Below are 21,581 nucleotides of genomic sequence, written 5' to 3'. Positions count from 1 at the left end.
ACTTCCTCCATGCGTGTATGAGAGTGCTGCCTTCTCTTAAAGTGACAGACATACTTTCTAGTACCACTCTCCATATGGCACTAGTCTTTTTCCCAATCTAAAGTATTTATTCTTCTATGCAACATACACCCAACAGCTTTATTGATTTTCTATTTCACATAAACTTCATTTAGCACATAGTCTCTCAAGTACTTTGGGGGATGCCTCTCTTGCAGTATGATAACGTTTGCTTTGCACTGGCTGACATTTTCTCTGTCCATTCCTTGTTCTTCTCCACCACCTCATCTGTTAGATTTTTGCTTGTCTTTTTCTTCTTCCCCCACCTCAACAAGTGGTTCTTTGATGACCTTGAAATGAAATTAGTTTCTGGTGATTGCATGGACTGCATTGCGATATTGGATTCCTTAATTTTAGTTACTGTCATTGAATTTGCATTGAGAGGAAAAACAATTTCCACCTTCCTTCTTTTAGGTCTCCTTGTCTTATCATAGTAAAGTTAGGATTCCTTGTCTTATCATAGACTCCTTGGCATTGTACTTTCTATCTGCAGAAACTTTCATTTTTAACTTCATATTGTTTGAAAACCAAGTCATTCTGTGTTGGGAAACAATGTTCTGGTAACCAGGTGCAAATGCAATTTTCAACAAAAACACCTGCTGCAGCACAGCTAACTGCACTGTGCAGTGTGGCTCTGTAGTTACACAGATGTGTACATTTCCTCTTTCCATTTGCTCCTTTGAAATACAAGGAGCACCCGCCTGGAGGCAGTATTTGTCTGGATGGTAGCAGGGAGAGAATGTGTTAAACTTCCCCTCCCCATACACCCAACTTGGTCCTGAGACAATCAGGCTTCCTTATGAGTGCTATTTACATAACAAAAACACACATCTTCCTTGCATTCACCAATTAATGTCATGTCTAGTTTGGCCCCGACTGCCTCTACTGTTGAAAGCAGTGTAGTGGCAAGACAAGGCAGGCGTCTTTTATCGGGTGTGGCTCCAGTTTTTGAGAACCCTTGGCAAGACATCCACAGTGGGCTCCCTCCCTCAGGGAGTCCAACTTCTCACCACCATTGTCACTAGCTGCCAGGGCTGGCTGTATAATGACGCAGCCTGATACAAGTACATCAGATGGTGGAATGGGAAGAGAGGTGAATTGAGCCACTCTCCCCCTCCAAAGGGCTCATCGCTTGTTGGTGTTGCCAGTCGCTCTCTCCCACCCACCCACCCGCTGGGCACTGCTCCTGCCCAGCCACCCACTCACGCTCCCACCCGACCTGCAGCAGCGGGGCAGGAGTGGCAGCCCAGCATATGCATGAGAGAGCAGCCAGCTGGGTTGGCCAGCTGGCCAAGCAGTTTGAGAGGGAGGGAGGCGGGTGAGCAAATGGGCGGGAGGGCAGGAGCAGCTAATCAAGTTGGCTGGCCGGCCAGCCAACCCAACTGGCTGTTCCTGCTCGCTTGCCTTCTTCCCACCCAACCTGCTTGGCCGGCCAGCCAACCCAACTGGCTGCTCTTGCACACACCCGGCCACCACTCCCACCCAGCAGCAGAGCTCCTGGGAGAGGTTGGCCAAACTACTGCGAGAGGTCCCAACACTCTCGCGATCATTCAGGACCTCTCACAATTGTTTGTTCGACCTCTCCTAGGCACCCCATGGCTACAACACAAGACAGGAGCAGCAATTGGGCAGCCGGGTGTGCAAGAGCAGCCAGCTAGATTAGCTGGCCAGCCGGGGGGGGGGGGGGCTAGCCAAGCAAGTCAGGTGGGAGGAGGCGGCGGCACACGCACCACTGCCACCAGAAAAAGCAGAATGGCGGGGGCAGCTTGCTTGAGGTGGCTAAATGCCTCAGGCTGGGGCTACCAGCTGCTTTTGCTCCTTCTCCTTTTTCTCATCATTGCTACCGCTTGCTTGCTTGACAGGCAGAGTTCCAACGAGCAAGTAGGCAGTGGCATCTACTGCTCCTCCTTCTCACTGTCGCCATTGTCTGGGCCAGAGCAAGAGGCAGGTGAATAAGGAGGCTGCAATGGCACAGAGGAAGAGCAACTCCAGGGGACTCCTGTCAATAGACCCCTGCTGGGGTTAAGGCCCTCGGCAGGTACCCAACCATGCCTACCCTTCATACCAGCCCTGATTGTACACTGTTTTTCTGTCATTATATCCATCTGTGGAAACCCAGATCTTTGCTTGTAGTAGCCTTTTGTCTTTACAGTTCCCTAAAGTCCACCTTAAGCATGTTGTACTATTTTTCAATATTTGCCAGTAGGACTAGTTTGATTCTCCTCAAGATGTCATAGCTATCTGCTAGAATAATGAGTTCTTATTTCTCTTGGCACACTTCTTTGAAGTATCCTTGTACTGTTGTAGTTCATTATCTTTGGTTGACAATCTTCCATTCTGCAGGAGGGTATAACAACACAGTGGTTGTTTGTTGCAAACGTTGGAGACTCCTGCAGGCTTCCATAGATTGGTCTAGACCAAGGGTGGAGAATTTTCCCCCTTCCCCCACCAAGGGCACTGTACCCTTGAAGGACAACATGTCGAAGGCAAAAGTGGGCACGACTCTTCCCTCATGGGCACACACATGCACACACCACCCCATCCATCTAGTCCCACTGAAACACACAGGCATACTCCAGTTATCAACCATCCATTCTCTTTCTCACTCTCACTTAAACATACACCCACCCACTGTAATTTACACCCGGGGAAAGCCTCCCCTTTGCTCTAATGGGGCGTTTTTCCTCTAATAAAAATTGCAGGTGCTGGTGTCTAGAGTCTTACTCCTCTATCTGCAACAAGGTTTTTTTAGGTTGCTGTCTGCACCTGCTTAAAGTATTTCCATTTTTGTATTTATTCCCCAAACATTCTCCTCTTTGTTGCTCTTGGCCTACTTGATTAACCTGGGGCTTCTGCCTATTTGCTTCCTTTTGCATACTTGAGCAAAGTGATTATTTCCCCCACAAAATGACAGTCTCTTTTTGTGTGTACAAAGTATGGGAATAACTGCCACTACAGAAGTAGCACCAACTTCGCTTTGCTAACAGAATCAGCTTTACTCTTTTCCCAGGTTCTAGATTGGCTTGTTTCTAATCCCTCTTCCCAGGACGGTGTCACATATATCACACTTCTTCTCCTGCATCATGGAAGTTCTCTTCCCGTTATCCACTAGTAACAGCAAGGGCCACAAATAAGTTGTGCAGTCATTGTTCCCAATTCACAATTTTTCCCCATCTAGAGCACCATCTGCATGCTCTTCAAATAGCGAGAATACTGGCAGGAAGCCTTGAGCTCCAATTTTAGAACTGGAGAAGTCACAACAGCCCCATTCACTGTTCTTCTCTATGCAACTGTGAGGAGAAAGAGGGTCCACACGCACCTCATTTCCCCCATGTGATAATGATCAAGGGAAGGAGAACGCCTGAAAAGGGCTAAACTAACAGTTTGTATCTCTATGTTTCTATTACATAAAGCAAGGCAGTCTTTCCCCCCATATTTTTCTTTGCTTTTCTTGCCTGTTTCTCTGTCTCTCTTTCTTTCATCTTGTCACCAAGTTGCTCCTTAACAACTAGCTTGGATCTCTTTAGTTACTTCAAATACGACTAACCCTTTATTGAACAAGCTGTCATCATCTTTTCTAGCTTGTGACTGTTCCTTTTTCTTCTAGGTCTTGCCTCCTGTGAAAGCTGCATACTTTTAAACTTGCAGGCACTTTCTGAAACATCTCTCTTTATAGGGCACTATAACATCAACACTGTTTAAGTGGGGAAGGAGAGGAGTGTGGAAGGAGTTGTTAGGAAGGAGTCATTAGAAGTTTGAAGCTGCCAAAGGAAGCACATGATGGTTCTTTCAAATAGAAAAAAGAGATGCTTTAATTAAGGCAAGAGCAAAGTATTAGAAATACTAACAAGCCTTCCTGACAAGCTGTTCTTAGAAGTCCCAAAAAATAAAATATGATTCTATAATGCATAAGCAAGAGATTTTTTAAATGGCATCATGTTAATTATTTTTTTAAAAGCATTAAAAACAGGGAAGGCAATTTTACTAATATCTCTTCTGCATTTAATACCTTTAACTACTGCACCAGCAGAAACACCCCACCACCACACATATGTTCTAATTTGCATTGCGGTGACAATAGTGATTCAGTTATGCCACATAACGCATGTTAAAATATCATTTACTTTCAAATAAAAAGTCTGTGTTTTATATTAGCTCTGATAAATTATCAGACTTCCACTTGTGGCCCAAGACTTCCCCTACTTCTCCCCCCCCCCCGCAACCCTTCACACACCTGCCAAATCTACTACAAAAGGGTCCCCCAACCATCCAGAGCAACTTTGGGGATGGGGGGGAGGGTTGTGGCATTGCTAGGAAGTTAAAAGGTCTGGGGCATAGGCCCATGACACAAATTTGCATGTGCTAGTAGCATGCAAATTTACAATTACTAGAATTTCTTTATATTTCACCAATGTTAGTACAAAAATAACAGTGAAATAAAGAGTGCCTATGAGCATAAGCAGAATACTTTTCTCTCTCTGCTGAACAATTGCAGTGTCTCCCTCCCCACACACTTAATAAAGATGGGATATATCCCACATAGATTAAAGCCTCAGCATTCCAATTGTAAGATTAAGCACTGACCACGCATGTTGCAAGAAAACTACAACTACATCACATATATTCTATTCCTCTCCAGACAACAATCCCTTCGCATTTCTCCATCCTCCAGCAACTCTTCAAAAGAACAGAAGGGTTTGGGGGTTTTTGCAACTCTCCTCCACCTCCTCCTTGTTATATGCAAGTTCTCATTGTCTCTTCCTCTCTATAACTTAATTTGTGCCAAGACTTTACCAGGATTCAGCCAAGGAGTCTGGTTTCAATACTTGGACTAAGTTATGGAGAAAGTATATCTGAGCATGTACTGAGTGCCTTTCCCTGAACACGGAAGCTAGAATCCATGCAGAATGCAAAAAAACCCCACAAATGACAAAACATGCATAGGGTTGGGCTGAAAGAGTAGAGAAGTCACTTGAGTGAAATGGGGTGGGCAGTTTATGAAGCATCCAGTAAAGTCAGTAAAGTGGAATGGGGTGGGCAGTTTATAAAGCCTGCAGTACCATGCTCACAACGCAGGACTTGATTCTGAGTACATGCAGAAGATCAGGCTGTAAACCTCCCCACAAAAGTAACATCGGCTGCAATGCTATGTATACTTTCCTGGGACTAAACCTCATTGAACATAAAGGGACTTAACGTCTGAGTATACATACATAGGATTTGCATGAGGGAACAGTATTTATCTCTCCACCCCCAGCCCCAGCCCCCACAAAGAAACCTAAAGCCTGTCATTCCATCGCTGGATAATGAAAACTGAGGAACACAATAGCCCCAGATTCCTTAATCTGCAACGATATGAACCCATTTTTCTCAAAGAATTGGGTGAAGAGGAGAAAAACAATCTTATCTGTTTGCATAAAGTCAAGTGTAGTTCAGAACTTCTCTTATCCACCACCCTCTCATCTTAAGAATTCCCCAAGATGTGCTCTACATGGAATTAAGTAGAGAAAGATGTCAGAAATGGATTGTCCTTCCCGCTTCACAATCAACACCACAAGGAGACAAAGCTTCAGGCTAATACTATTTTATTTTGCTAAAAACTAGCCTTTTTACAAATGCAGATTCCAGGAAACTCTCACACTAGCTCAGGCTCCTAAACAACTAATTTGTGATCCCTAATTAGAGGAGATGAACTTGAAGGTAGTGAAGTTGCTGACAGTTTGAGTGTGAACCTTGCGGCCAGACCTGCTTCACATTGATGCCCTTCCCTTAGGGTGGCTCCCTCCTACATTGGCTTCCAAGAATGGCTATCCTGGTGGAGCATCTGAGCCCTGCCCCTAACTTTTCCCGCTTTGCTTCGGGACGTGCCCTAGCATCTCTCAGGTCACGCTCCTCTTCCTCCTTCTCGGAAACTTGAGTTCTCACAGTGGAGGGAGGGGGCAGGGATTCAACCTGGGCCATCTGTTTGTCAAGGTCTTAGGAGGAATCTCTCCTAGCATCTTGGCTCACTAGAGAGGGTCCCTTCCCTGGCCTCTAATCTAGCTGCTCCAACTCTGATTCAGAACTGGAGCTGTCAGACATCTCAAGGCACTTAGACTCATCCCTGACAAAACACCAGGATAGGGGAGGGGGGAAGATGAAAAGTAGAATGGTGACTGGAAATGGAGGGGGAGAATCCCCCAAACTAAGAGGATAGAGGAGGGGAGAAGATGAAAACTAGATGATAATTGGAAATGGAGGGAGAGAATTCCTCTAACTAAGAGGCTCTTTCAGGGGGGTAGCACTTGAGAGGAATTTGGGAGGGGGTGGGACGGCTGTACACACTTTAATTAACTTCATGAGGTGAGATGGCTCCTTTTTTAAAAAACGTAAAACTTAATTTAAATGTCCTATGCCTGCTGGCAGTGCCATGAAGCACTCTGCATGCAGCCTCCCCAGCATGTCCTGGAGCATGATGTCACATAGTCCTAACCCTCTTTTTGGTATAATCTGCTGCATGCAGCTTTGTGGGGAAAGTGAAAGATGGGGAGGGGAAGAGGTCTGTGGAGACTAATTAAATCCTTCACTGTGCTGAAACCACTGAGCTTCTGCAGACACCAAACGTTCCAGTTTAGGGCAGTAAAATAAAATGCTGTGTGAAATGGCAGTACCAGTATTTCACAGGGAGGCATTCATGCCTTTCCCCCTCTCTCTTCAAACTTTCATTGCAAGCAAGCTCCTAGCAGTGGGGAGGTAAGAGCAGAAAGGTAGGGAGAAAGAGGAAAATGAGCAGACAGCCAGTGTCTCCTAAAGTTTCAAAGGCTGCTGCCTTCATGCTACACCTCCTATTGGTCTGCTAAGGGAGTCCTAAGGTCTCCTAGTCACTGCAAGGCTACTAAACTCAGCGGGAGAGGCAGATTTGTATTAAGGGAGATGATGTAAAGTGATGCACATTGGGGCAAAAAATCCCAACTTCAAGTATAGTCTGATGGGATCTGAGCTAGCGATGACGGACTAGGAAAGAGATCTTGGGGTTGTGGTGGACAGCTCAATGAAGATGTCAACCCAGTGTGCGACCACTGTAAAAAAAAAAAAAAAGGCAAATTCCATGTTAGGCATAATTAGAAAAGTAATTGAGAATAAAAGTGCCAGTATCACACTGTCCCTATACAAATCTATGGTGTGACCACACTTGGAATGCCGTGTACAGTTCTGGTCAGCACACCTAAAAAAAAAAGATATTGTAGAGCTGGAAAAGGTGCAGAAAAGGGCAACTAAAATGATCGAGGGGCGGGAGCATCTCCCCTATGAGAGGTTACAACAGCTGGGATTGTTTAGCTTGGGAAAAAGGAGGGTAAGGGGAGACATGATAGAGGTCTACAAAACTATGCATGGTGTGGAGAATGGAGATAGGGAGACATTTTTCTCCATCTCTCAAAATATTAGAACCTGGGGTCAACCTATGAAGCTGATTGGTGGGAGGTTCAGGACAGATAAAAGGAAATACTTCTTCTAAAAGGGGATTAGACAAATTCCTGGAGGAAAAGGCTATCAATGGCTACTAGTCTTGATGGCTATGTGCTACCTCCAGTACCAGAGACAGTGAGCTTATGTACACCAGTTGCTTGGGAAGATGGGTGGGAGGGCGCTGTTGTGTTCATGCCCTGCTTGTGGGTTCCCGGCCGACAGCTGGTTGGCCACTGTGTGAACAGAATGCTGGACTACATGGACCCTCGGTCTGATCCAGCATGGCTCTTCTTATGTTCTTATGTCATTGGGACAGCTCAGAAGATTCAGGGCACATGTGCTGATGTGCTATATTATAACCATGCCCATGATGGGGACTGTAGTGGGGGAAATAAATGTGGTCCTCTAGCTGCTTCCGCTCTGCTTGCAAATGGCCAGTACTGGATACAACCCACAGTGGCCTGCCAAAAAATCCATTCTGTGTCCTAGCAGCCTACATGTATTCGTTAGGCCAACTGTGGGTATTATCTTGTACTGTCCCTGGCTTCAAGGCCAAAGCAGAACCCTAATTGGGCTGAACGAGTTCAGATGAGTGTTTGTGGGAACTTTCTGTGCACCCCCGCCCCAAAGGTCTGGGAAGACCGGCTACAGCTAGCTCATGTTTGGCTAATGGAGATCACCTCAGATTTGCTACGGGCTTTGGGTATAAGCCCCCCCCCCCCCCCCGCGGGGGAAGCTTGAGGCTTTTGCTTGCTTTTGTTTTGCCCTGTCCAATATTTGCCTTGGAGGGTTCGCTTTCTGAGGTCCTGTTCCACTGAAGATCCATGCTGCTGGTACGCATAGACAGGTTTGGTCAGTTTTGTTGTTTTGCCCTGTAAGTACTATTTCCAAACACTGCTCTGGTTCTTTTGTATGTTATTCCCTTTTCCCTTTTTGTAAATAAACTTACCACCTATCTTAATTAAATGTGTGTGCTTTATTCCAATTGGCCTTGGTACAAAGTCCAGAACTTTTCTCTTGATTATTGCTCCTATTTAAGGTTTCAGGCCTGAGGCTTTGAAATGGGGGGTGGGTGGGCTGGCTTGGGTCCTTGTTTCATAAGCCTTAGAGGTGTCCTATAAGGTCCTGGCTCAGGCCGAGGTGGACATAAGGGGCAGTGGCAGCCTATGTTGCTGGGTTAGCGTTCAATCTGAGCAAGCTTTTGTCCCTAGGGTAGTCCCCTTCCTCCCTTCACATGGCCTTTTATTCTTTCTGCATTCTCTCCCCCTCCCTGCAAAAAAGCTTTATATGGAACTTGAATTAAGACCAGTGCCAATAAATCATCTAACATCATAGCTTCTGCTAGTGGTTTTGTAACATGGAAAAAATAAGAAAAATCGTGCTGGATCAGAAAAACGGCCTATTTAGTCCAGCATCCTACTTCTACAGTGGCCAACTTATGGGAAGCCAACAAGCAGGACATGAGGGCGATGGTCCTCTCTTGCTGTTGTTGTCCAATAACTGATATTCAGAGCGATTCTGCTGCTAACTCTGGAGGTAGCATGTAGCTACCATGACTAGTAGCCACTGATAGCCCTTTCCTCCCTAAATATGTCTAATGGCCAGAGGTAAACAGAAGATAAATCTGCAGATGTTTTGGACTTCAGTTCCCAGCATTCCTGACCATCTGGCCATGCTGGCAGGGTCTTCTGGAAATTGAAGTCCAAAATATATGCATATCCTTTTGCCCACCCCCGGTCTAACCCCTTTTAAAGACAACTAAATTGGTGACCATCACCACATGTTGTGGTAGCAAACTCTACAGTTTAATTGTGCACCACATACACACACACAAGCCCACATTATACATTAATTCAAAGGCCAATAAATGAACAAGGATGCCTAATATATCAGAATAAAGGTAACCAAGTTTAACTTGTCATCTCAAATGGCATCCAGCAATGTTTTCTGTTCAAATATAACACTGAATCAAGGATTAAAACACCAGAAAGATGTGTCTTGTCAAAAAGTTAATGGAAATTGACAAAATGTTAATACAACAATAACATCGAGGGGCCTGTACACCAGCCTAAAATGCTGCATTTAAAATAGGGCTTTCTGCTTCCATTTTAAATGCGGGATCACAGTGGACTCCTTTTACACGACTCCCTTTACACCTGTTTCCTTTCCCCCCTTCTCTGAGTCTTCCATATGTTTCATTGTTCTAGCTCCTCTTATTGTGGCTTTTCCTCTTTTCACGGAGGGCACTCAAGTGGAACTCAAGCAGGGTAATTTGATAGCTCATTATCGCTGATCTTTTAAAAACTGTAATAAAGGTCATTTAGTGCAGGAGATGCCCTGGACATTAATGACGTCATCTAAAGGACCTGCAAAATTCCACTTTTATCCACAGATAAAAGCTCTGCGTGAAGAAGCCCTGAGAGTGAGTCCTGATCAGCAGAGAAATCTTTCTATTCTTGGCATGATTATAGTAACTGTTTAAGGTTGCAAACTATATTACAATTCCTACCTTGTTCATCTTCACAACAACCCTAGGAAGTAGGTCATATATGAATATATGAAGCAGCCTTGTGCTGAGGGTCAAACCACACATTATTTGAAAACATAGCTAGCAGTTACATCTTTTTCTATATAGTTGGCAGGATCTGATTTTTATTGGGAACCGCCCTATGCATGGAGAGGTAAGGACTAATCATTCCCTTACCAGCCACAAAGTTACTGATACCCACCCCCACAATATGGCTACAATGCTTAGAACAAAGCCCTGCTTGGCACCAAATGGGGCTTTTCTCCTAAGCTTGCTACCTGTGCAAACAGGGCTTACTGATAAAAATCATAGCTGGCAAGGGAAGGATTCAATCTCCCTTCATCATATGGGAGGGGACAATAAATATGGGGCCATCCCAACTGTAAGAGGAGGAAAAAGAAGCAGTAGCAGCGGCATTTTCGGACCCCTGCAATTGTAAACAAATACAAGCTAGTGGGGGGAGACAGAAGCAGAAAGACCTTGAGTCAGACTGTCGGCAAGCCTAGCTCAAGGTTGTCCTCTCTGTTAGCAGCTCTTTATGGTCTGAAGCAGATGTCCTGCTGAGACCTTTTAAAGCAGAGACACCAGAGACTGAACGTCAGGCCTTCTGAATGCAAAACATGTGCTCTACCATTGAGCCACCCCTCTCTCCCTACCCTTATTTTACTCGGATTAAGAACCGTTCGAAAGACAATAGTCAGGCCACTACCTACAACTAATAGAAGATTTATCCCCAGCCACAATTCAAATATCCTACAACAGCTACAGGGCTGTTTGTATGAGACAACAGCCCACTGTGGGTTATTGAGGTTACAGTGTGTGCCAGGCTTTTACGGCTACCATTTTGAATATGCAACTCTCATGGGGTTTATCATATCATGCGAACCAGGTGAGTGTGGGTTATGTGAGGGTTAAACAACCATGGTCTGTTTTAGGGTTATGCGAAGGTTGTTTAACCCTTACATAACCCATGCTTGCCAGGTTCCCACAACACCCCAAGCAGCTTGTTAAATGTCCCATGAGAAGCTGTGTTGTGTCATCTGAACCTGGTCAATATGTGGCCCCTCACAAGAGGAGATCATAATTTGGGAGGGAGGTACACGTGCCATCTGCACATGCAATTGAGTTTTTCAAGCAATATTCCCCTCAGATGTTGTCCCTACAAATCCCTTTAAATGCCTATCATTTTATTTTTATAAATATAAATATAAATATAAAGTATCAGGGGATCTGGCAAAAGGGGTGAGGGGGTTACATTAAAAACCACACATTCAACAGCATCATTTTCTTTAAAAACAAACCCAGTCCTATGCCAGATCCGCAAACTCCTTTGTGGATTCAGGGGCATTTAAAGTGTTTGTAGCAGACAGTTTGAAGAAAATTCCCAAAAAATGCAGCAAGCTCCTAGATGGCAACTGAAAAAGTGGCAATAGAAATCTTCAAATTCATCAAATTCTCATATTCAAAATGTGCACATGCAAAGATGTAAAAGTGGAATATGAGTGTTTTACACACATGAAAGATGAATGTTGAGATCCTGGTTTGGCAAAGCCATCCAACTGCTGAGCCAGGATTTATATAGATCAAGAGGATTGCTTTATCATTCATAGGAAACAGGATAAGGGTTTTTTCAGCCAAGAACTTTACAATTCAACATACATTAAACATTAAACAAGAACCCACCATTATTTCAACATCAGCAATTATGTTTTAAATCCTGTTGTAAATGGAGACACATTTATATGCTCACTATGAAGTTAAGAATACACTTGTGGATAGGACATAACATTGTGCAATTCATATGTACGGCACAGCAAGATAGGTGGGTAAGCAAAGACCAATCAAAGTAAGAAAAAAGAATAATACAAAACAATTGTCAATGGAAGAAATCAGAACTCTGAAAATACTATATAGTGAAATCCTCATTAGCAAATACATTATTCCAGTTTAGCCAAAAATGCCCTTCTGGAAAAGAAAAATGTGAAAGAGCAGGGTTTTCTTGTAAAAGATAAGGCAAATAATGTGGAGAATACAGATATTCTTTACCTCTTTGCTCACATGGGAAGAAGAAAGATTAGTGTCAAGACTGGAATAAGTTTTCCAGGTTAGGAAAAGGAAGTGGAAGGTCACAAAAGGGTAATAAAGACATCAGATGTACCGTGGGAAAATACTGTGGTACAGTAAGGTGCATCATTTTCTCATTCACACACATACCACACACATACCACATACCCAAATTTGCACATTGTTAGCATTACCACCCAGCAATAGCAGGTAAGTATTCCCAAGTTACAATACACATGAAGAAAAGGAGATAATACCAGAGATAGGCCATAGTCTGAAAATATATAGGTTTTTTTTCCAAGAGGCATTTGTCCAATGTTTCTATTTTATCATACAAAATTATTGGTCCCAGCTGTCTCCTTGTCTATATCCCGCTCTATGATCCTAATACTATTGCTATGACATCTTGTTTCCTCCCTCAGCTCCTGCTCCTCCCCTGCAGCTTTAATTATGCTTAAAAGTTTGCATGAATCTTAACTGTGGTCTGGAGTCAAAACAAAAAGAACAGAAATGGTTCAATCCTTATTTTAAAAGCTGTGCAAACAAAACAAAGTAAAACAGTTTACTTTCCTTAAAAACAGAGAAACAAAAAAGGCTGAACATAACTCAAATTTATTTGTTAAAATCTGACTGCTTTCTCACTCTTCAGCTTTCTTTTTTCTTCTTTCTGAGTTTACTGATTAGTTATTGAGTCTTTTCCTAAGACTAAACTGGAGGAGGAGGAGGGAGAATTAAGTCAGGGTTCTTCAAGAGGAAAAATGATCTTCACTTTAACATAAAGTTAAAGTGAACTCAGAGAGTTCAGATGTCTACCACAGGTAACATGTTTATCTTGTATACATGGGAAGGCAGCATGCATGTTCCCAAAACACTGCAATGTAAGCTGGATATTTTGGCCCACAGTGACATTGAACCAGCCCTTTAAATGCAACTGCAAAGTTTAAAACAAGATCCCTGAAAAGTAGCTTGTTGTGCTGGGCGTAGAGTGGCCACTTATGAATGGCCAAACAAGAGGAAATGCAACACCAAAAAAGAGGACAAAAGAAGGCAACTATTTGCATATGCTAATTTATATGTACAGATGCAAATTTAGAAATTATTATTATAATTTAAAAGAAAATACAATGCAGCTCACCACAGTGTGGAAGACTGTGACCAGGGGGGTATCTCCACAACAACAGAAGGAGAAGCGAAGGTGGTTTATCCGGATTTTTCAAGGAGCTGGCTTTGGTCCACAGAAAGCTCCACGAGCGAGTGCACGGCACCAGTATAAGTCGCTTCACAGAACATACTTCTGGGGTGGGGTGGTGGTGGAGTGAATGTCATCTGACTGGCAGGGCCTGCTCAAGCAATAAAACAGGCTCCCCCCCCCCCGCCAACCAGGCTCCCCCCCTTCTCCTTGGATAAAATCACTCTCCTTCCCCCCCTCCCCCCCCTCCCCCACATTACTTACTCCCTTAAAGCAACAATCATTACAGGAAGGAACACAGTGTTCTCTCTGCCTTGAACTTGCCAAAGCTGGGAACAATCTCCCCCCTCCCCTCCTCCCACATTACTCACTCCCTTGCTTCCTTAAAGCAACAAAGAACACAGGAACACAGTGTTCTCCCTGCCGTATTGTGATCAGTTGAAGCTTTGACATCAGCTTCGAAGCTTTGACATTAAAGCTCCTAAATGCGTTGTTTTGATTCATGGGATCTCAGTAACATTGGGAATGCGCATTTCAGGAACAACCCTCATTGACTACAATGGGATTTACTTCTGGGTAGACACACACATCCTTGTGCTGGGAAAAACAGGGAAGGGAACCAAAGGGATGGGAAACCAGCCCCCTTTCTAACCTGATGCTGAGCAGGATCAGATGATTGAAGGTGGAAGTAGTTACTTCTGAATGGCAATAAACCAAACAACAGAGCATTACAGCATCGAGATCACACTTTACAGCCTGTAGGGAATTAGTGCTTTAAACTGTGCTATTTCAATTGAGGGCTGAAGTGCGCATGGAGGGGACAAGCCTCAATGACTACAGCGGGAGTTATTTCTGAGTAGATACACAAATGTTTGTGCTGGGAAACACAAGGATGGAAACACAGGGACAGAAACCACCCCTTCACCGGGGTCATGGTGGAAGGCACAACCCTGGGCAGGGCTAGCATACTCGAGGTAAATGCGGGGGTTGGGACACACAACTGCTATACCACTATGAACCCGACTTAAGAAAAAGAATTGGACTGTAAGCAGCCTCAGGAAATCCGGTTTTCCCCCAATAAGCTCCGGGGTGGCTGTAGGATGGCCACAACATCATGTATTCCTAATAACCTCCAAACGCAGTCAGCTCAGAGTAAGTCACTCATGGAGGCATTCCCCAGGTGACCTGTGTGCTTGTCCAGGTGCTAACTGGAGATGGGCACCAGTTCTTATGGTTCTTTCTCTTTAAACTGGAATTCGACCGGGCCACCCGTCAAATAGAGAGATGGCTTCAAACAGAGGACAGTCTTTGACAACCCTTCAAACAGAGGTCAGTCCTCTGTAAAAGAGGACACATGGCCACCCTAGGATGATGAGGACACAGGGCCACCCTAGAAAGATGAGGACACATGGCCACCCTAGGAAGAAAAGCCTGCAAAGGCTATTATCTGACAATGTACTGATTGAGTTGCTGCTCTCCGGCTTTCCCACAAACCTGTTTAAAAGCAGGAACATGACAGGCAATTACAAACAGAAAGACAGAAAGTAACCTAAAAATCCTGCCAGATGGGCCTAGTTAATAATTTTAAAATATAAAATAAATCTTGGATGTTGTGGGAAAACTATATACAGAGATGGAAAATTGTATTACAGTTTAGGCTGAGTTCACATGGGATCAAATCCTCAAAAGGAGGATATGACAAAAGGTTTTATACACGCATTCTAAAATAGCTAGTGTAATATATAGAAATAGCCAAGAATGCATCCTCTCAGGTTACCAGAGGGGGCAGTAGAGTTAACGCCACACTGTTGTAAAGAAAAGTACTGGATGGCTGAATAAAAGTTGTTGTTGTTGCTGTTGTTACAAAGACAAGATGGTGGCAGCCTGTTTGTGACAGAGTAGAGACAGAACAGCTAGCAGGCCTCATGACAATTATGATGGTTTTCTTTTTATGTAGTTCTATTTTATACTGAACAATTAGCATCTCACACAGTATACTCATGTAGAAATACTATTACCATAAGCTCACCAAACCTGAACTCTTGGGTCTAAAATTGTTTCGTGAATTGATCTACACTGCTGTCGAAACATTCCCAAAGGCTTTGAACTTTGCTCCTTCTAGCTGGGAGCTGCAAACTCCTCTGGGACTACTAAGCCCATTTTCTAGTAGTAAATGGAAGTAAAGAACAATCTGAAGCTTGGAGAACTCCAGCTCTGGAAGGAGGAAAAGCAGCAGAAAACAAATGCAGCAGGCAGCAGACCAATTTTAACCCACTTTAGTATTTGCCTTTCCTTTTATTACAGTCTAATTATTTCTCCATTGCTCTATGAATGCCTGCATGGTCCAGGAAATTAAAGGCTTGGATTCTGAAAACAAGAAAAAAATATGGCTTCATTCTAACACAGCCATGGACTCCGTCTGTAACCATAACAAGCCAATCTCTCTTGACTCTCCACGCCCTCTTTGTAAACTGGACATTATATTTATCCACCTGTAGCACTACTGCGAGAACAAACAAGATTATAGAGCATTTTGTATAAACAACAACAACAATAATATCATCAATGAAAATAAGTGGCAAAGCTAGTGAGTTTATTCATTTGAAATGTCACATTTACACAGCAAACAGCAGAGAACTCCGACCCAATCTAGCATTGTGCTAACCTTGGGGAAGCACTTGCATCCTCACCTTGAAGTTGCCCTCCATTTTCTCCACCAGAGCTTAAACTGAGATGTTCAGTAACCTGCCCTTCACCTCCCGGGTCTTCATTGGGGTCTACACACTGGTCCACATTTTCTTCCCTTGCTGCTGGGACTTTGCATCCATTAGTGCAGTCAGCTTTCTCGTGATCCAGTGAAGCACAATCCTCAGGAAAGTCTGATGGATTTTTGTCACCTTTTAGTTCTCTGGAGCTGTTGCTGGTGGATATGATAGCACTGCTGCTCTTGGAGCTCTTTCGGGAAGCATACTGGGGAACTATTCCAACAAACTTCAAGCCCCGACTTGCTGCATCTTGAATCTATAAAATCAAGATAGATTGCATTTTAATTTACAAGTTGTTCTTTAGGAACAGAACTGTTTCAAATGTACCATGTCAGGTGAACTAAAGTTATTTTATGGTATGGATCCCTTCCATCCTTGGCAATGCTGCATGAAAAGTCTCATTAGATTTGTTCATTATGTTCCAAGGAAGCATATTGGCATGCATTCCTTTAAAAAAAAGGAGGGTGGGGAAGGATAAAATTGAATATTTCTGCTTTATAGATTTGCTGCATTTGTTTTTTCTAGTTAACAGCCTCCAGTGCATGAAGGGTAGCATGCTTTTTAATCAATCTTATTTCTCCTAGATTTTGATGCTATCGCAATTGTTTTTTGCACCTGCCTTTTAATTATATACTTTTTTTTACACGGAAGGAATGCAAAACATGCTTTCTATCACAATTTAAAACTCAGGAAAACAACAAACTACCATTACAAAACTGGGAAAAATTGTAATGTATTTCTACCAATATTTTATTTTTACCAGAATAATATAGCAAAAATTAGGCTGCTAAAAATTCTTGGATTGCCTTTGGAAATAACTTTCTTGTTGCCAAAGGTTCCTCTAAACAACTAAAACGGGTGAAAACCTGTATTGGTATTGGGGTGGGGGCCCAAAATGCCCACACACACACACCAGGCCCTCCACAGGCCACATAACATTAGTGGGCATTGCCACACCCACTGCTGTCTTTGCCCTGCCCACTCCCCCCGGCCATTTTGCCTTTCTCTTTGCTGGGAGAGGCACTAAGTTAGGCATGGAGAAAGAGATTCAGCTGGCACTGGGAGGAGCCTGGGGATAGTGCACGCTGTGCAAAGCCACACAGCTGATGGCCATGAAGAGTGGCTGGTCTTCCCAGTCCCAGCCAAGTCTCTGCTTTGTGCAGTTTGTCTTGTCCCACTGGGTCAGCGGTGGAAAGAGCAGCCGCTCATTCCAGCACTGGCCACGTTCCCCACCACCTGAGATCAGAGAAAATAATGAGGCTGCCGGAGGGGGGTGGGGGGAATTCCTCCAGGAGCTGGATTAGGCCCAAAGTCTAGAGGTTCCGCATCCCTGAACTACAAGCTCAAATATAGGGAACTGCTGGCACAAAATACAAAATCAAAAGGCAGGAAAAAAGTTATTACGAAATTATGAATTTAGGATCCTAAAGGGAAGGGGGGGGGGAATCACAAAGTGAGACATCAGGGTTTAGAAATGCAGAGAATTAATGATTCTGAGAAATTAATAAATCCCTGGAAATATAAACTGAATGAAAGAGGAAGGAAAGTGGCATTCCTAAAAGTAGTAACACTGAAAACAGAACTACAAACCTTAAAAAGAATATAAAGGATTGCAGAAAAAAGGTGTGGTTAATGAGCAGGGAGGGGGAAGCTTACAGGAAGTACAAGAGCAAGGGTTACTAAATATGAGAACAGAGATACAGCAGAAGGTCTTCATAAGCAACAGCCATTTTATAAGAAGTCAAGACATGAAAAAAATGAAGTGAATGTCACCCCACCCCCACCCCACCCCAAAATGCTGGGCTGCAGGGAAAGACCACTGTTCTGACATAGCAATCCCGAGCAGGGTCACTGGGTTGGGAGAAGAGGTTTTAACCTCTCCACTACTCACCTATCCCATCTGAGTGGACAGGGAGGGAGAACGTTAAAGCTCCCCATCCCTGCACACTAAGATGGGGGGAGTGAAGGGAAGAGTGTGCATGGGTGTCCATGCATGGCTTTGGGGCCAAAAAGGTTGGCCACCCCTGCTCTAAAACCAGGAGTAACGCAGCACTCGGCTAAGGGCTGCAGCTGGAGAAGTTGGCACAAGTGTGACACTACCACATTCCATGCATGGAATCAGTTGGGCAGCTAGGTAGTTTTAGATCCAGAACTTAATGATCTCATGGGGAGGCTCTTTAGATGACTTATGTACATTACTTCAGTTGTGAAACATACAACTAACATTTCTCTTCGCATGCCCCCAGCCACAATTCCATGATTTACAACTGCTTCTACATTCCTGGTATGTTCGAATAACAACAAAAATGTTTGCCAGCCCTGGTTTATAAAAAGAAAATACTCTGAGCATGTGCATTTTAAAGTCACTTACATTATAGCACCATCGCTCTCTGGGTGGTCATTTGGGGGGCCCCAGGGCTACAGAGTCCTGGACTTTGCCCCCAAGGTTCAGCCCTAGTTGCACCAATGCATGGAATGTTCCTTCACTTGCTCAAGTGGCTCTTTAGATACTGGCCAGCCGGTGGTAGATTTTCTTGCTTTGGGGCACATAAATCTTCCTAACTGAGCACAATAAGGCTCAGAATGGTTAATGAGAAAGTGAAGCAGAAAAAACAAAGTAGGTATTTTGGAAATTAACTTAGAGAAGATTATGTGCAGTTAGCTACTGTGATAGAGGAGTATAGATGTGAATACATTATTCAGAACTGACCTACTGGCCCTGTGGCCCAACCACCCCTTCACCGAGAGTTTACCGATGAGACAGATGATGGGACACCAAGCCTGAACTTTGGTACTATACTGAAAAGATATGATTGGTTGTCTGCTTCTCTTTTCTGCAGCAGGTAAATTCATTGCTGCAAGAAAAAGCAACACAGTGGGTTTGCCACATTTGCTCAAAATTAGGAGTTTAATTACAATCCCATTATACAAAATAAACAGTATTAGAACAAGATAGGTCTTCTCCTTTCACACCCACAGATTTTAGGTACACAGTGCCAGTATCTCCTATTATTAGTGATCAAAAAACAAAACAAAACAATACCTGCTTTTTCAAATGCCACTAAGATGGAATCAATTACCCACATGAGCTGCATGTTGACAGAGGAGGCAGGAAAGAGAAGCAGTAATTTTTTCCAGCTTTTTTATTTTTAGAACAGAGGAAACTTCATTGTATCGTTACCCAAATGTTAAGAATCATTCCTGACAGCTGTACTACTGTGCTGTATACACGACACCTGGATGACAGAAACAGCTTCCTCTTTTACACTACTGTAACAGTTCATGGGCTGAACTTTCCTGTGATGGCAGGAATTGAAGCTTGCTTCCCCAGGAAAGCAAGAGAAAGCCATAAGGTCACAGCTGCAGGATTTTGGAATAAGGGATGCAATTTGCTGATAAAAGGCCAAGATGAGATTAAATTCATGGTAGAAGCTCTTACCGAAATTAACAGTGTAGTACAGGTAGTGTTTCCGCTATCTAGATTAAAAGAAGGAACAGTTTAATTGGGCCTCTGTACCATCAAAATGGCCGTACTCTTTTTTTATTAGTGTCAAGTCTGGACCATAGTCAGAGGTCTAAGATGAGCCACAGTCTGAGAATCAGGACCAAGGAGATCAAAGTCAAGAAACAAGTCAGGAGTCAGAGCCAAGGAACCAATCTGTAGGGATGGTTAAGAAGAAGAACCAATCCATAGGGATGGTTAAGAATTTTGTTCAGTCCAGTTTTTTCATAAATGGGATGGAAAGAACTTTTGATTTTTAAAAAATCAAGTTTAGGAGAAACTGAAACTGACAGATTTGTCTATCCCTGCCAACCAGGCATTTTCCCTACCAAAGGCAAAGCAGGAATTAGCATCGCAGAGCAATCCACAAGTCACAGCTGAGGGCAAGGCCAAACACCAGGACAGAAGAGCAGACCAAAGTACAAACAGGAATGCACTATAGCTCAAGAAGATCTTGTTGCTCAGGTTAAACTAACTCACACAGGAAGCCCTTTTGAACCCAAAAGGGTCCAATATCTGTGGGTGGGTCCAGTCTTTGATCTGAGGGTATTTAACTCCAATCCACAGTTCTGTGGTTCACCACATGAGGCAGTTGCACACAGAACTTGGAAGTCCTCAGTTTGAACCCCAGCAACTTCTGATAATTGGTCAAAATGAGGAACTACTGTGTGACTAGTATAATGCATTGATAAGACATCCAAGGAGTACACTGAACAGAGAGACTGTCTGATATTGCTACTTTCCAGGATCAGCTTCCTAGATTACCACTTTTTATTATCTTGGGGTCACAAAAGTTAATAAGGAAATTGTTTCTTGTATAGGCAAGAGATCATGACAAGTAGCCATCTGGAGCATGGAAACAGATAGTGGTTCAAGTGAGAGGTTATGACAAGTAGCCTGTTGTAAACACATCTTGCCTACTTTGGGTTGCATTTGTCTCCACTCTATCAAACGGCAGTAGCATACTCCAGGAGTAAATTAATGCTCTTTTTCACAATTCACACTGCAAATGCAGTAGAGAGTAAACTACTATTTTACTTTGGTGCATGTGCACATAAAGAGATGAGGCACTCTACTGCTGAAGAGACTATTCAAGTAAACTACCATTGGTGGGTGCTGATGTACCTTAATAAGGTGATGGCCAAGGTAACTAACCATCTCCAACAACACTACCTGTCCTAATTTGCTACCCTTGGATCACAGGGGCAGAAAGTGGTTCAAGTGAAAGTAACAATTTCTGAAATTAATATTGGCCCCCCGAATTATACAAATAATTTGCAATGCATTCATTATTTGTCAGTAATGAAATCTTGCTCGTGTCTGAATGCTAATCAAAACTGCATTTGCATAGGAACATGTCAGTCCTCCTATCCAAATAGAAATTTCATTCAGGGTAGCATAGTATGGTGATTGAGAGCATGAGCTGGAAGTTCCCTATTAAAATCTAAGCTCAGACATAGGCTCACCCTAGACAAGCTACCATGTTTAAGAATCAATTCCCATTCCCATCTACAATATGGAGCCAGGCTACTTGCCTGTCTTAGGACTGCTGTAAAGTACTTTGGGCTTCAATACTATGCTACTTTTATTATTATATTTATTAATAGTTACTACTTAGTAGCTGCAGCAGCAGGCAAGTTATGTACACCACAGAGGTGTAAAAATTTACTAACCTTAGAACATGTGTTGTTAAACCACTCCAATCAAATATATACTGAATGTATTGAAATACAGCAGCATCCACTAGGTCTGAATGAAATGGTGTGGTGGATGACAAGTTCTCTGCCCTCAGGGAACCCTTTCCCAATCTATTTGCCTGCTGAGGAATCCATGCATGGTGCAGAGAATTTTGAGGCCTAGCAGTTGGCTCAGGCAGTCAGTGCGCACCGTAGCACAACCTCAACACTACTTTGCAGCTGCAAATTTTTGGATACGGATGATCACTCAGTCATCAACCTGAGCATTATAAATAAGGCGCTGAACTTCAATTAGGGAGAACTAGGATCAAATCCCTGCTCAGCCACAAAGCTC

At 43.4% G+C, this 21,581-nt stretch overlaps 1 protein-coding gene across 2 annotated transcripts in view; it reads right to left on the bottom strand.

Annotated features, from left to right (window-relative positions):
- RFTN1 (raftlin, lipid raft linker 1) overlaps positions 1–21,581 on the bottom strand; it is a 127,533-nt gene that overhangs the window by 39,124 nt on the left and 66,828 nt on the right. For both annotated transcript variants that reach the window (XM_084858422.1, XM_084858421.1), the window contains exon 5: positions 15,974–16,304. In XM_084858422.1, the coding sequence (XP_084714548.1) occupies positions 15,974–16,304 (331 nt within the window). The remainder of the gene's footprint in view (positions 1–15,973; positions 16,305–21,581) is intronic.

Source organism: Heloderma suspectum, chromosome 5, assembly GCF_057233095.1.
Source record: "Heloderma suspectum isolate Gila_16-S chromosome 5, 16-S_ref, whole genome shotgun sequence".
Lineage (NCBI taxonomy): Eukaryota > Metazoa > Chordata > Lepidosauria > Squamata > Helodermatidae > Heloderma > Heloderma suspectum.
Note: the sequence above shows the minus strand (reverse complement) of the source record. Positions and strands in the feature narration are given on the sequence as shown.